This window comes from Artemia sp. Qi Xiang Cuo, chromosome 14, assembly GCF_049724085.1.
Source record: "Artemia sp. Qi Xiang Cuo chromosome 14, ASM4972408v1, whole genome shotgun sequence".
NCBI lineage: Eukaryota > Metazoa > Arthropoda > Branchiopoda > Anostraca > Artemiidae > Artemia > Artemia sp. Qi Xiang Cuo.
In genome coordinates, this window is record NC_142807.1 from 55,152,505 (window position 1) to 55,166,121 (window position 13,617).

A 13,617-nucleotide genomic window follows, 5' to 3' on the forward strand; every position below is an offset into this window, starting at 1 on the left:
TTTCAGGGGGGAGGGTAGTGAGAATAGAATTGTGCGGGTAGACTTCCCGGCGGGAGGGGGTACTTTACGTGAAAGGAACTTTTCATACAGGGATTTTTTGTGGACGGGGCTGAATTTCCCGACATTACTTAAAAACAATCAGAAATTAATTTTAAACAAACAAGTTTTTCAACTGAAAGTAAGAAGCAACATTAAAACTTAGAGCAAAAAAAGTATTACGCATATGCGGGGGGGGATCTCACTCCTCAATTTCTCGCTCTTTACGCTAAAGTCTGACGTTCGTTCCAATTCTTAAAGAACGGCTCATGGGCGCCCATAAGCTGAATTCCAGGGGGGGGCAAACCTAATCTAATTGGCACTTTTAATGCTATATAATAGAAATCTGAGAACAAAAATATAAAAATAAGGCAGTATCATTCAGCCAGGGGGGGCGGGAGCCCCCCCCCCCCCTCCTGCCCCCCCATATGGGCGCCCATGGAACGGCTCCCAAAACACAATGGCCGTTTAACTAAACCAACATGAAGGTTTCTTAAAAGAACTAAAACACTTTAGCGTGAAGACAATGGTATTGAGGAGAGGGTGCCCCTCTGATACGTAATAATTTCTGCTTTTGACTTCACCCCAACTGAACTACTAAGTAATTTTTGAAGCTTTCAATTACCATAGATTCCTATCAATAAATAAATGAAACCCAAAACAAACAGGAATTACGATAATTGACACGCAATTAAACAGCTAAAAAACAATAAGTCACCTGGCGAAGCTCCGTCCTGAGGTCTACAAGGCCTCGCCACATGTTGTATAAGAGAAACTAGAATCTTTTTTCAGTCTGATATGGTTAAAGAAGACCTTTCCGTCTGATTGGAAGGTGTCAGTAATAATCCCAGCATCAAAAAGGCGAACAAATGTGACCGCCGCAAGTACCAAGGGATATCACTCATAGATATGGCTACAAGGGATGAGCGGACACGTGAAAATAAGTCCGGATTTCGTAGAGGGAGAGGGTACACTGACCTTCACTCTTCGTCTTATTCTCCAAAACTGCGAACGCTATAACTTCCCTATAATTAATATGTTTCTGGATTGTGTGGCTGCTTTCAGCTCGTTAACCTGCGTAAGACTTTGGCGAATAAGAGTAGAAGATGGTACGGGGGTTGAATTCATAGAAATGTTGAAGGCCTGCATTAGACATTGCAAATCGACTTTAAGAACGCTGGGTAAAGAAACTGAGCCCTTTAATGTGGAAAGCGGTGTAAAACAGGGGTCCATATTGTCCCCAATTTTGTTGAACTACTGCACAGACTGGATTATAGAAAGAACACTCTCGGGTGTTGATGGTAGTTTCATGGGTTTGGGCAGTGTGTCTGACCTGTTCAACGCAGATGACATCGCCGCTTTTACTGCTGATAACAACTGCTTAAGCTCTGCTAAATGAAATAACACATTCCAATCAGCTACTGGGTATGAAGATCAACACGGCCAAAAACTATATTCATTAACCTAAATATACAGTCGGATTATCAGCGTTTACTTTATGGACAAAAATTTGAAAAGGTTGATAGCTTCACCTATCTTGGCTCACTAGTAGACTCTCGTGGAGGTTGTGACCTTGACGTGCAAAACAGAAGCAACAAAGCCAAAACCATCTTCTCACGACTCCCCAGCCATTTGTGGAACCGGCGGTAGATCAGCATAAAAACAAAAAATTACGTCTATATAGCAGTCTCTTCTATGTAGTCAAGGCTTGGCCACTGAAGGCAATTCCTCTTCATTGTATGGAAGTTTTAGACCCCCTAAGTCTACATAAAATCCTGAGGATCAGATACTCTGACAAAATTTCAAATAATGATGTGCGCCACCACTGCTGTAACATCAAGCCCACCGCCATGATTGACAAACGGAAAAGACTACGTTGGCTTGGCCATGTTCGGAGAAGACCAAATGACAGCACCCTCAAACAGCTGCTCCTTTACCCTACTGGTGCAGGCGACCTGGCGTTTAATTGGAGGGTTGGTGGGCAACTATCAAAAACGACCTAGACTCCATGGGTGGATTTCGAAATTTTGGTGGAAATTGGGAGAGCTGCTGTCTCCAGTTTCCTGAAAAGCTGCAACCTGATCACAACAAATATAAGTCAACATTACCGAATCCTCTAGATGCAAGGCAAGGCATTCGCGCCTGGTCTCACAGCAAGTACAGGTACACTTACAAATCCAGAACATGCCCTAAAAGTTTGTTGGTGATACGCTCTTTTGACAACCTACATAAATATAGTGTGTTTTGATTTAGTTCAACATTCCCAGAAATTTTCACCTTAATACCCTTAGTCTTAGTAATAGTAGCAGCAGCAGCAGTAGTAGCAGAAGTAGTTGTAATATTGGTGTAGTAGCTGCAGTAGTGGTAGCAACCTACATGAATATAGTGTGTTAGGATTTAGTTCAACATTCCCTGAAATTTTCACCTTAATACCCTTAGTCTTAGTAGTAGTAGTAGCAGTAGTAGCAGTAGTAATAGGAGTAGTAGTGGTAGTAGACTAGTAGTAGTAGTAGTAGCATTAGTAGTATGTATGTATGTGCATTGTGCCTTTTGATTAGTTTAATATCCCCGTCAAATTCCCTGAAAGTTCCAACTTAATACCTTAAGCCGTTCATGAGATATTGCTGATACGTCATTTTGACAACCTTCACGCATATAGTGTTTTTTCTTTAATTCGAAACCCCCCCCCCCTCAATAGTTCATGAAAAATTTACCTTAATATCCTAGCCTTTTTGGAGACCCAAGATCAAACGTATCTTCCTTTCCCAAATGACAAATCCTATATATAAACAATTAGCAAATTGTATAAATTGCAGCCCTTGCCCCAAGAGCTAGGGGGGAAGGGTCATGTCATCCCCAGAGGCATAGTTTTTGCACCTTGCAACTCTGTTGAACAAAATGCATGTTTTTGGAAATGTCTATCTCAAAATTTTGTTGGAATTTCCTTGGGGGGAGGGCAACAAAATAGGGTCTGGGAGGGTGGCTAGTTGCCCTCCAGCGACTTTTGACTCTTAAAATGGACTCCTTAAAATGTAGTGCTATCGTGCTGCCTATCATCATTGTATGTATGGGGTACTTTTTAGGAAATTTCAACTTAGGCAGATTTTTGCTAAAAAAAAAACGTTGATTTTGAATTGAATTTATCAAGTATTTTGGGCAATAGGTTGCATAGGTTGCATCAAGACTGGGCTGGGTAACTGTAGACAGAGAAAAGCCAAGACAGATAGTCCAACCATTTTGCTTTTTGCCTATTTTGCTCATGTGACTCTGCAGTCCTATCCCAGCCAACGGGTAACACGGCAAGCTATCTAGTTTTTCTTTTGGGCTGTTTTTTTTTTTTTTACTTTTTCTATCATATACCAGTGAAGTCAATTCACGAAAACATAGGGAGAAGTAAAATATATTTTTCAAAATCTAGGGGGAAGGCAATTTGTAGTTCAATTTTTTCGATGGACACATAAAAAAAAGGCGTTTTTCAATCCTGACACCAAAAACTGTATTCTTCAAAATCTAGGGGAAGAATATCTAGGAGAGAGAAATTCACCCCATCCCCTTCCCTAATTGATGTCCTTGTCATTTATTTATTTACCCTGTTTTTCCACCATTCGAACTGCAGAAATTTGCCGCTTAAATATGAAAGCTAGCTTTAAATATTATTACCTCTCTTGGCTTTAGCAGTCAGTTTCTTTAAATGCAGTTCATTTTTCATGCTCTGCTCAGTTAGAGATGAATTCCAGATACAAGCTCAAAGCATTCGATATTATTTTAATAATAATCAAACTAAAAAAGTGTTTACCGCCGTTCATATTAGTTATTATTCCAAACAGAAAGGCTATGGGGTCTAGAAAATCATTTATTAGAATTCATTTTAAATGATCAGAATACCACCTATTTTAAAAAGAATTTTGGGCGTTATTGTAAACAAATTCAAGCACCTACACATAAGCTCGGGGAATATTTAGAATTTCAAATATTGATGTCTCCTGGACGCATAAACCAGGGTTGCCACCTGGTGACAAAAATCACTAAATTTTAATGATGTTCTGGTTGATTTAGTAATTTTCTTCAATAATCTAGTGATTTATGTGCAAATTTAGTGATTTTTTTGCTTAGGCAATATAAAAAAAAAAACCACTAGAAATAGTGACAAATCACTAGGGGTGGCAATCTTAGCACAAACTTACCTTCATAAAATGTGCGGCATACGAAGGTTTCAAGTTCTTAAAGGAATCGACAAATATATGAGTATCCATAAAGAGGTTCAGTATCATGTTTTAGTGCAATACGCACCAAATTGAATACCTATTTCTTAAAGATCCTTTCAAGTCCTGTCTTAACAGCTATAGTGGCATGTCTAAATCGTTGAACAACGGCAATGGGGATTATTCATTTTGGGGCAGTACATGAATAAGACTAATAAAACTAACTAAGCTAAAGCAAAAACTTTTATTATCTATCTAATTTCCCGTTACAATTTTGGAATGACGTGTCTCTTCTGATTGTTCTATATCTCTACCACAGTATATAAATTATAGGCAGTATGATCTTTCCCTACCTCACCCATTATAAAAACCCGGACCGAGGTGCGAGTGCTCCGCAGAGCGTGAAAACATACGCGACATTAGATATTTTCACTGGTAGACAAGTCAGATATCTCTTGAATTCGAACCTTGGTTTCAGAGTTGACCCGCTAAATATTGAAGGCTCTAATTTTAAGTTAATTTATTAAAATAAATATATGAAAATCAGAAATTAGTAGTGCAGTCCTATTATGAGATGTTTTTAGGAATTCAAATTATGTTTCGAAGTCTCATGTGGGTTTCAAAGGTATTTTGAGAAAGTTTCTGCCAAAATACGTGTTCCAGGGTAATTGGACCGCTGATGGCAGATCAAATGAGAGGAGTAGTTTGTAGGCGCTAATGCAAGAAGAAGTGGGAGGAGCTGTTTGTTCGCACTGAGAATGAAGAGCCAGAAATTATCTGCGGTAACTTACTGCTATATCTTTATACTGTGATCTCTACTAATGAGGATATTATTCGAGTACAAGAAGGCAGGGTACCTTCTTATCGTAATGTATCCGAATTAAGACAGGGCGAGATCTGCTTTCTCCAATTTATGTATAACCGTCCTAAGATATAGAATTCTTATGACCGCCGCGAAACCAATGAAGATAGAGCTTTGAATTGTTCCCAGTCGTTTCCATACTTATGGTATTAGCTGTTATAAACACACATGAGGAGGCGGGAATGTTAACCTTAAAAATGTTGGAAGGCTTTCTCAGTGCCCTTTTTACCAACAGATGCTAGCATTGTTTCCAGGAGAAGCAACTAAACTACATGAAAGTTGGATGTGCACTTTACAAGATGAGAAACAACTCAAGAAGAAGAAAAATGGGAATATTTTCAGCCACTGAAAAATCAGAAATGTAATGCTAATATTTCGGCCGAGACCTCCGCTCAGTCGTCCTCAGTGCAAAGAAAGAAAAATAATAAAAACCGTAAAACACGACCACTAAAAAAAAAAAAAAAAATGAACATAAGAAGCAACCACTAAAATACCTCTCCTTTTTTTTTCTTGAGTTTTTCTCGTCTTTTCATGCTTAGCCAGTGTGGTCTTAGAAATTATTTACGATATGTACTTTATATTAACGACCTAAGTCCTTGAGAAAAAAAAGGGTCAAAATTTTTCTCATCATTTCGCACATATTTTCACAAATCTGGAGAAATAAATTTACCTTCGTGCAATGCACGGCGTGCCAATGCCTCAAATTCCTCAAAGGAGTCAACAATATAGGAATGTTCATGTTGCGGCTCACTAGCCATGTCAAATAATTCTCGAACATTTCCATTCCGAATTCCAAAAGTGAACATTTCAACGGCTTCTTCTCTGAGTCTTCTTGCAGCAAATCGAGGATCTCCTCCGTTTGAGTAGCCATCCGTAATAAGGAATACAGCCTTCTTGGCGTCAGGGCGTGCAAAATTCAAAATTTTCTGTAAGGAAAAAAAAATATATAGTTTCAAAGGAAAGTTCTGACCTATCACTAGGAAATCACATGCCAAAGAAATTGAAATTTTCTAAATGTTTTTTTCCGTGAAGAATGAAGTGCATATTTAAAACTAAATGCAAGCAAAAATTAGTTCGTTAGTTCATTTATAAATAAGTTTATTAGTTCATAAATTAGGACGTAGTGATTTTCCTGATGTTATTTTTTCCAGAATAGCATTTTATTTTTTAATAATACAAAATATGCGAGTCAAAAATCTTTAATGGAGAGTATAGGACTTTTCGCTACCGTTAATATATTTATACTGTGATCATTATGCTAAGTAGTTCCCTTCCTACAGAAACAAAACTAATGTCTCTATAAATACCACACCTCTGTTATTATCGTCCTTAAAAAAGGTTTTAACTAAAGTATTGCCTGAAATTACCAGGTACCGTACTTCCCCTTTTCAAAAATCATACGCATAACCTGCAGGAATTCACTTCTAATTTCGCAACCACTGTATTTCTAAAGTTTATGTACTACGCAATCCGCATCTGAGGAGTTGTTATTTTTTAATCCTGATACCGGTTCTAATTCCTCCTTGCCAAATGAATCTTCATGTTTCCACAATTATTATCTTAAGAACATTTGCATACTTTTAGAAAAGGGGGAGCCCCCGTTAACATGAACGGTGTCAAATATGACGATCTCAGAATCCTACAGAGGTTTCCACACTTTGCATGCCAAAATACGTAATTTTTGCACTTTTCTTGAGAGTGACAATGGCACATCCATATTTGTTGTTTCATGAACATTCTTTATAAAAAAAAAGAAAAAAATAACTTCCATTTTCAACACACTACTTTTGAATATATTTAATTTAAATTTCAAATTTAAATTAAATTTTCTCCCCAATATATGTACGTATGGGCTATTCTTGCCATAAGCGAGTTCAAAAATAATTCACCAAATCCTGTCGAATTAGAAACTCATTTTAAAACTTGTTTTATATAATCAACAAAAAATTTAGATGGAATTCAAATTAGTATACTATACCGTAAAATCAAAGATATAAATGGCATTCCAGCATCGACAATTCCCATTACTCTATGGTATTAGCATGAAAATATACTAAAATATGCATTACTAAGTTGAAAGAATGCAAAAGGAAGAAATAGGTTGTCCATTATCAACCTTAAGTCTTATGTTCCCAGTGAGACATGCGATTTTGCAACAAGCCTGCCACTGTAAGCAAACTGCACCGTTGGTAGCCTTCACCGAAAAGAAAAGTTACTTCTTTTCGTAGTATTATTGGGTTTATTAGCTTCAGGTCTATTCATTCACTGAACCAAAAATATTATATATAATACAACATATATATATATATATATATATATATATATATATATATATATATATATATATATATATATATATATATATATATATATATATATATATATATATATATATATATATATATATATATATATATATATATATATATATATATATATATATATATATATATATATATATATATATATATATATATATATATATATATATATATATATATATATATATATATAATATATATATATCATGTTATATTATGTTATTATATTATTTTGATTTTCTCTTACATAATGACTTAAACGTGCTTAAAAAATATGAAAATTTTCCTATTGCCACATGTTTCTTGAGCATTTTCAGCGTATATCATAGGCAGCGCGCTAGTGCTGCCTAAGTAAAGAACGATGTAGGCACAACGTATTTTTTTCTCCATACCCGGGCGCGTCGTATCGAAGGAGTTGTCGTAGAAACTTCGAAAAGGGCTCATTCGATTGGAAATTGGAGTGGCTAGTGCAGTTTTAAATAGTCGAAAGTGATTGGAGGGCACCTAGCCCCCCCCCCCCGCCCAGCATTGCCCCAACCCCATCCAATCAAAATTTTGAGATAGCCAGATTGTTAAGCGGAGTTGATTTCCCGATATAAAATATGTTTTTGAGGAGGACACTCCCCCACAACCCTTGGGGAAAGGGTTTTAAGTTATGCCCTAAAGGCATATAAGAACGATGTTGGTACAATTTACTATTTACTATTTTTTTTTCCTTTAGAGCAGGACACTTCATATGGATGGGGTCGTCGTAGAAACTTCTAATGGGACTTATTCGATTGGAAATCGAGAGTTCCAGTGCTCTTTTTAATAGCTGAAAGTGATTGGAGGGAAACTAGCCCGCCCCCCCCCCCGCCCCTCATTCCCCCAAAAACATCCAATCAAAATTATGAGATAGCCCTTTTGTTCAACGTAGTTGATTTCCAGATAGAAAATATACTTTTTAGGAGGACGCTCCCCCCACAACCCTCAGGGCAAGGGTTTTAAGTTATGCCCTGGGGGCATATAAGGTTTTTTATAGAAGTTGTTGTCATAGAAACTTCAAAACAGGCTCATTCGATTGGAAATTTGAAGGGCTACCCACGCCCATCATTACCCCAAACACATCCAATCAAAATTTTGAGATAGCCATTTTGTTCAGCGTATTGATTTCCAGATAGAAAATATGTTTTTGAGGAGGATCCTCCCCCACAACCCTCAGGGCAAGGGTTTTAAGTTATGCCCTGGGGGCATATAAGGTTTTTATAGAAGGCGTTGTCGTAAAAACTTTAAAAAAGGCTCATTCGATTGAAAATTCAAAGGGCTAGTGCCCTCTTTAACGGTCGAAAATGATTGGAGGGCAACTAGCCCCCCCCCTCCACACCCATCATTTCCCCAAACACATCCAATAAAAATTTTGAGATAGTCATTTTGTTGAGCGTAGTCGATTTCCAGATAGAAAATGTGTTTTTGAGGAGGAAACTCCCCCACCGCCCTCAGGGCAAGGGTTTTAAGTTATGCCCTGGGGGCATATAAGGTTTTTAAAGAAGACGTTGTTGTAGGAACTTCAAAAAAAAGCTCATTCTATTGGAAATTCAAAGGGTTAGTGCCCTTTTTAATAGTCGAAACTGAATGGAGGGCAACTAGCCCCCCTCCCCCACGCCCATCATTCCCCTAAACACATCCATTAAAAATTTTAAGATTGCCATTTTGTTCAGCGTAGTTGATTTCCAGATAAAAAATACATTTTTAAGGAGGACACTCCCCCACAACCCTCAGGGCAAGAGTTTTAAGTTATGCCCTGGGGGCATATAAGGTTTTTATAGAAGGCGTTGTCCATTATTTCCCCAAACACATCCAATCAAAATTTTGAGATAGTCATTTTGTTAAGCGTAGTTGATTTCCAGATAGAAAATATGTTTTTGAGGAGGAAACTCCCCCACAGCCCTCAGGGCAAGGGTTCTAAGTTATGCCTGGGGGCATATAAGGTTTTTAAAGAAGGCGTTGTCGTAGGAACTTCAAAAATGGCTCATTCGATTGGAAATTCAAAGGGCTAGTACCCTGTTTAATAGTCAAAAGTGATTGGAGGGCAAGCAGCCCCCCTCCCCCACCCCCATCATTCCCCTGAACACATCCATTAAAAATTTTTAGATAGCCATTTTGTTCAGCGTAGTTGATTTCCAGATAGAAAATATATTTTGAGGAGGACACTCCCTCCCAACCCTCAGGGCAAGGATTACAAGTTATGCCCTGGGGGCATATAAAGTTGTTATTGATATCTTTATCGTAGAAACTTGAAAAAGAGCTCATTCAATTTGAAATTCAAAGGGCTAGTACCCTTTTAATAGTCGAAAGTGATTTGAGGGCAACTAATCCCCCTCTCACGCCCACCTTTTCCCCAAACACATCCAATAATAAATTTTAAATGCCTATTTTTTTCAACATAGTTGAAAGTTTTGGAGATTAGTTCTTTAAGGATGACAACCCCTTCCCCCATAGCTCTCAAGGGTTTGAAGTTATGCCCTGGGGGCACATAAAGTTTTTATTGAAAGCGTTGTCGTAGAAACTTTAAAAGTGCTCATTCAATTGGAAATTGAAAGGGCTAGTGCCCATTTTCCCAAACACATCGAATTAAAATTTTGAGATATCCATTTTGTTCAACGTAGTTGAAATTTCTGGAAATTAGGTCTTTTAGGATGATAACCCCCCTCAGAGCCTTCAGTGCAAGGGTTGTAAGTTATGCCCTGGGGGCATATAGAATGTTGTTATAGAAATTTCAAAATGGGCTCATTTGATTGGAAATTGCCATTTTAATAGTCGAAAGTGAGTGGAGAGTAATTAACCCCCCTCTCACGCCCACCATTTCTCCAGACACATCCAATCGAAATTTTCATATGGCCATTTTTTTCAACGTACTAGAAATTTCTGGAAATTAGATCTTTGAGAACGACACCCCCCCCCTAGCACTCAGGGCAAGGGGTGAAAGTTATGCCCTGGGGACATATAAGATTTTAATTGAAAGTTTTGTCGTAGAAACTTCAAAAGGGCTCATTTTTGAAAAGAGGTAAACCGCCAACAGATTGCTCTTCTTACCGTCCAGTTTCTATTTCTTGCAATATTAGCAAAGTCTCCGAGTATATTCTTTTACCTAATTTAACTCGAAATATTTCTTTCTTTGGTGAAAATCAACTTGGTTTCAGACCTGGTGTGGGGTGCCAACATACTCATCGTGTCCTTTCTTCTATTCTACTTTCTAATTCTGCTAAGGGTAAAGGCGTATATCTCTGTACACTTGATCTTTCAAAGGCTTTTGATTCTGTTGTTCATAACCAGCTTTTCTTTTCTTTGGCTTCTTCTGTTGTTAATTTTTCGGTTATTTACCTTCTACGGTTTTTGTATTCTAGTTCTTACCTCCGCCTGAAATCTTCTCCAGAAACAACTATTAAAGTGCTTCGTGGTGTTAGGCAGGGAGGTTTTTTATCACCAACCCTGTTCAAAATTTGTAGTTCTACTGTTCTGGAAAAGATCTCAGGTACTTATTTTTCTGGTTCTACTGATATTTCTTACATTGCCTATGCCGATGACATTCTGCTGATTAGTCGTACTAAATCAGCTCTTTCTTTGATGGTTTCCTTAGTTTCTCGGTCTTTTATAAATATTTGTCTATCCCTGAATCTTGACAAGTGTGAATTCTTTTCTTATAATCTGTCTTCGTCTACTCCTCGGGTATGTAATGAGTTTTCTGTCTCTTCCTTTCGGTGGCTTGGTATTACTGTTTCTAATTCTCTAGCTCTCTTTCGTAAACAGATTGTTGTTGATTCAGTAAGAAAAATTTAGTTCAGTTATTCAAAAATTGTAGCAAACCGTGGAAAATGTAACAGAAGAGCTCTTGGGCGCTTATTCTCGACTTTTTCTGATTATTACGTACTTTATTTTTTGGGTGTCCAGTATGTTCTTAAGCTAAAGAACTTGAAAAAGATTGTAGTTACATTCTTCCAATTTATTTTTTCTCGGCTGCCATTAATTAGAAATCAGTATCTATTTACAATCGTCTTTGTCACAGATTCAACTCAAAAGTTCTGTGACCTACACACAAAGCTTTCTGCAGATGCATTTTGTAATATTGGCCCTGATCAAGGTCTTTTACAGTTCTTTTCTTAGTTTAATTTAATTGCTAGTGTTTGTTCATTTTCTTTTTTGTTTTTCTTTTTTATTATTATGTTTATACCCCACTTGTACTACTTGTTCTCTTGTAGTTGTGGGTAATAAATGACTGATTGATTGATTTGATTGGAAATTGAAAGGGCTATAGCCATTTTTAATAGTCGAAAGTGACTGGAGAGCGACTATCGCCCCTCTCACGCCCACCATTTCTCCAAACACATCTAATCAAAACTTGGAGATAGCCATGTTGTTTAACGTAGTTGAAAGTTCTGGAAATTCGGTGTTAGAGGATGACAACCACCCTAACAGACCTTAGGGTAAGGGTTATTATTTATGCCCCGGGGGCATATAAGGTGTTTATAGAAAGCATTGTCGTTTCCAAAAGGGCTCATTTGATTGGAAATCGAAAGGCATAGTGCCCTTTTTAATAGTCGAAAGTGATAGAAAGGCTTGACATTTTTATAGTAAAGATCGAAGTGGGTATAATGTGTTATTTTATTTTCTTCCGCTTATACCAGGGCTCTTTGTACCAAAAGAATTGCAGTGGGAAATTCGAAAAGAGTTCATTCGATTGAAAATAGAAATGGCTGCTTCCACTTTTAATAGTCGAAAGTGATTTGAGGTGTAACTAATCCTTCTTCCACGACCACCCACCCAAGCCAACCCACCCCTTTCTGCTCTTAAAATTTAACCAAATCAAAATAGCGTAATTTTATCCAAGCTATCAAAGAAAGTAAACAAATTGTTTTGCGAATGGTACCAAGTTTTCCATTTCAGGTCAACTAGAGGAGGTATGAAACTAAATTAAACAGTATTATTTGTGTCCAGATTTTTAAAAGGGTTAATGTTGTTAAAAAATTGCTGAAAATTTTTCTCCACCATACAAATAGCAGGCCAAACTATAAAGTCTTAAAAAACAAAAAAAAAATAAAGTATTATTTTCTTTTTCCCTGAAAAGACTATGTCAATATAAAACGAACAGAAATTAATTAAATAAACTTTTTCCACAAAATCAGTTTTTCAAAGAAAAGTAAAGAACTCCATTAAACCAAAAATGAGCAAAAATAAAATCAAATAATCTACCAAGCGTGAAACTACCGAAAATCTGCATCGATAAATAACTGAAACCCAAAACGAACAGACACGACAATAAATAACCGAGTCAAACTCAAAACAAGCAGAAATTAACATAAGTTGGGCATAAAACCCCTATGCCTTCCCAAGGCCAGAACAAAATTTGCACTTTACTGAAAAAATACAAATGAATGTGCATTGTCAGTTTAATACACATATACTCATAGTTAGTAATCAAAATGTTAATTTTGAAAGTAAGTCCAAAAACTGTGCATTGTCAGTTTAATGTCCAAAAAGTACAAGAAGCACATACGTTATATAACACATTTTCATTTTAAGACCCTTTCTCTGTAAAAAAAAAGAGGAGTATTTGCTACAACAGTATTAATCCTCTGACTTATGTAGAGATATACACCTGCACGACTAAACCATAGTTCTAGGGGGAGGGGGGAGGCTAAATAAGGGTAACTTTTCAGAGATAATTAGAGAATCAAAGGTACATTTTTCGTCCATGGTATTTTAATTTATCCTACACGATCCTTAAGATAAATATTTGGAGGTTGGATTATCCCTCTCCCTCTTTGAAATGGTGGCATCCAGGGGACCCGTGGACGCCTGATAAGTGGGGTCATATCCAGGATTTTCCTTCAGGGGAAGGAGTTTTTTTTTGGGGGGGGGTGTATTCAAGTTTTTTTTCTGCAAAAATAAGTTTATCCGTATTTTGTTAGGGTTCTACGACTCGAACAAAATTTCTGGGGTGGGGGAGGTCGGAGCCTGAACTTCCCTTGTATGCGTATCTTGCACTGTTACAAAATTATTCTGCACCGGTCTGAATGTTGTCTTGCAGAATAAAACAAGTGTCTTTTTATAAAGAAACAATTTATGTCGCTCTGTCGATTTGTATCTGTTACTTAACTTCTATCAAATTCCAATTAAAAATCAGGTTCCTTTTTATTATGTGGCAAGACAACATTTTAAT

General features: G+C 37.0%; 1 protein-coding gene across 3 annotated transcripts in view; it reads right to left on the reverse strand.

The window, feature by feature from the left end:
• Positions 1-13,617, reverse strand: part of LOC148944648 (sushi, von Willebrand factor type A, EGF and pentraxin domain-containing protein 1-like) — a 190,846-nt gene that overhangs the window by 146,863 nt on the left and 30,366 nt on the right. For all 3 annotated transcript variants that reach the window (XM_089099709.1, XM_089099710.1, XM_089099711.1), the window contains exon 3: positions 5,771-6,026. In XM_089099709.1, the coding sequence (XP_088955835.1) occupies positions 5,771-6,026 (256 nt within the window). The remainder of the gene's footprint in view (positions 1-5,770; positions 6,027-13,617) is intronic.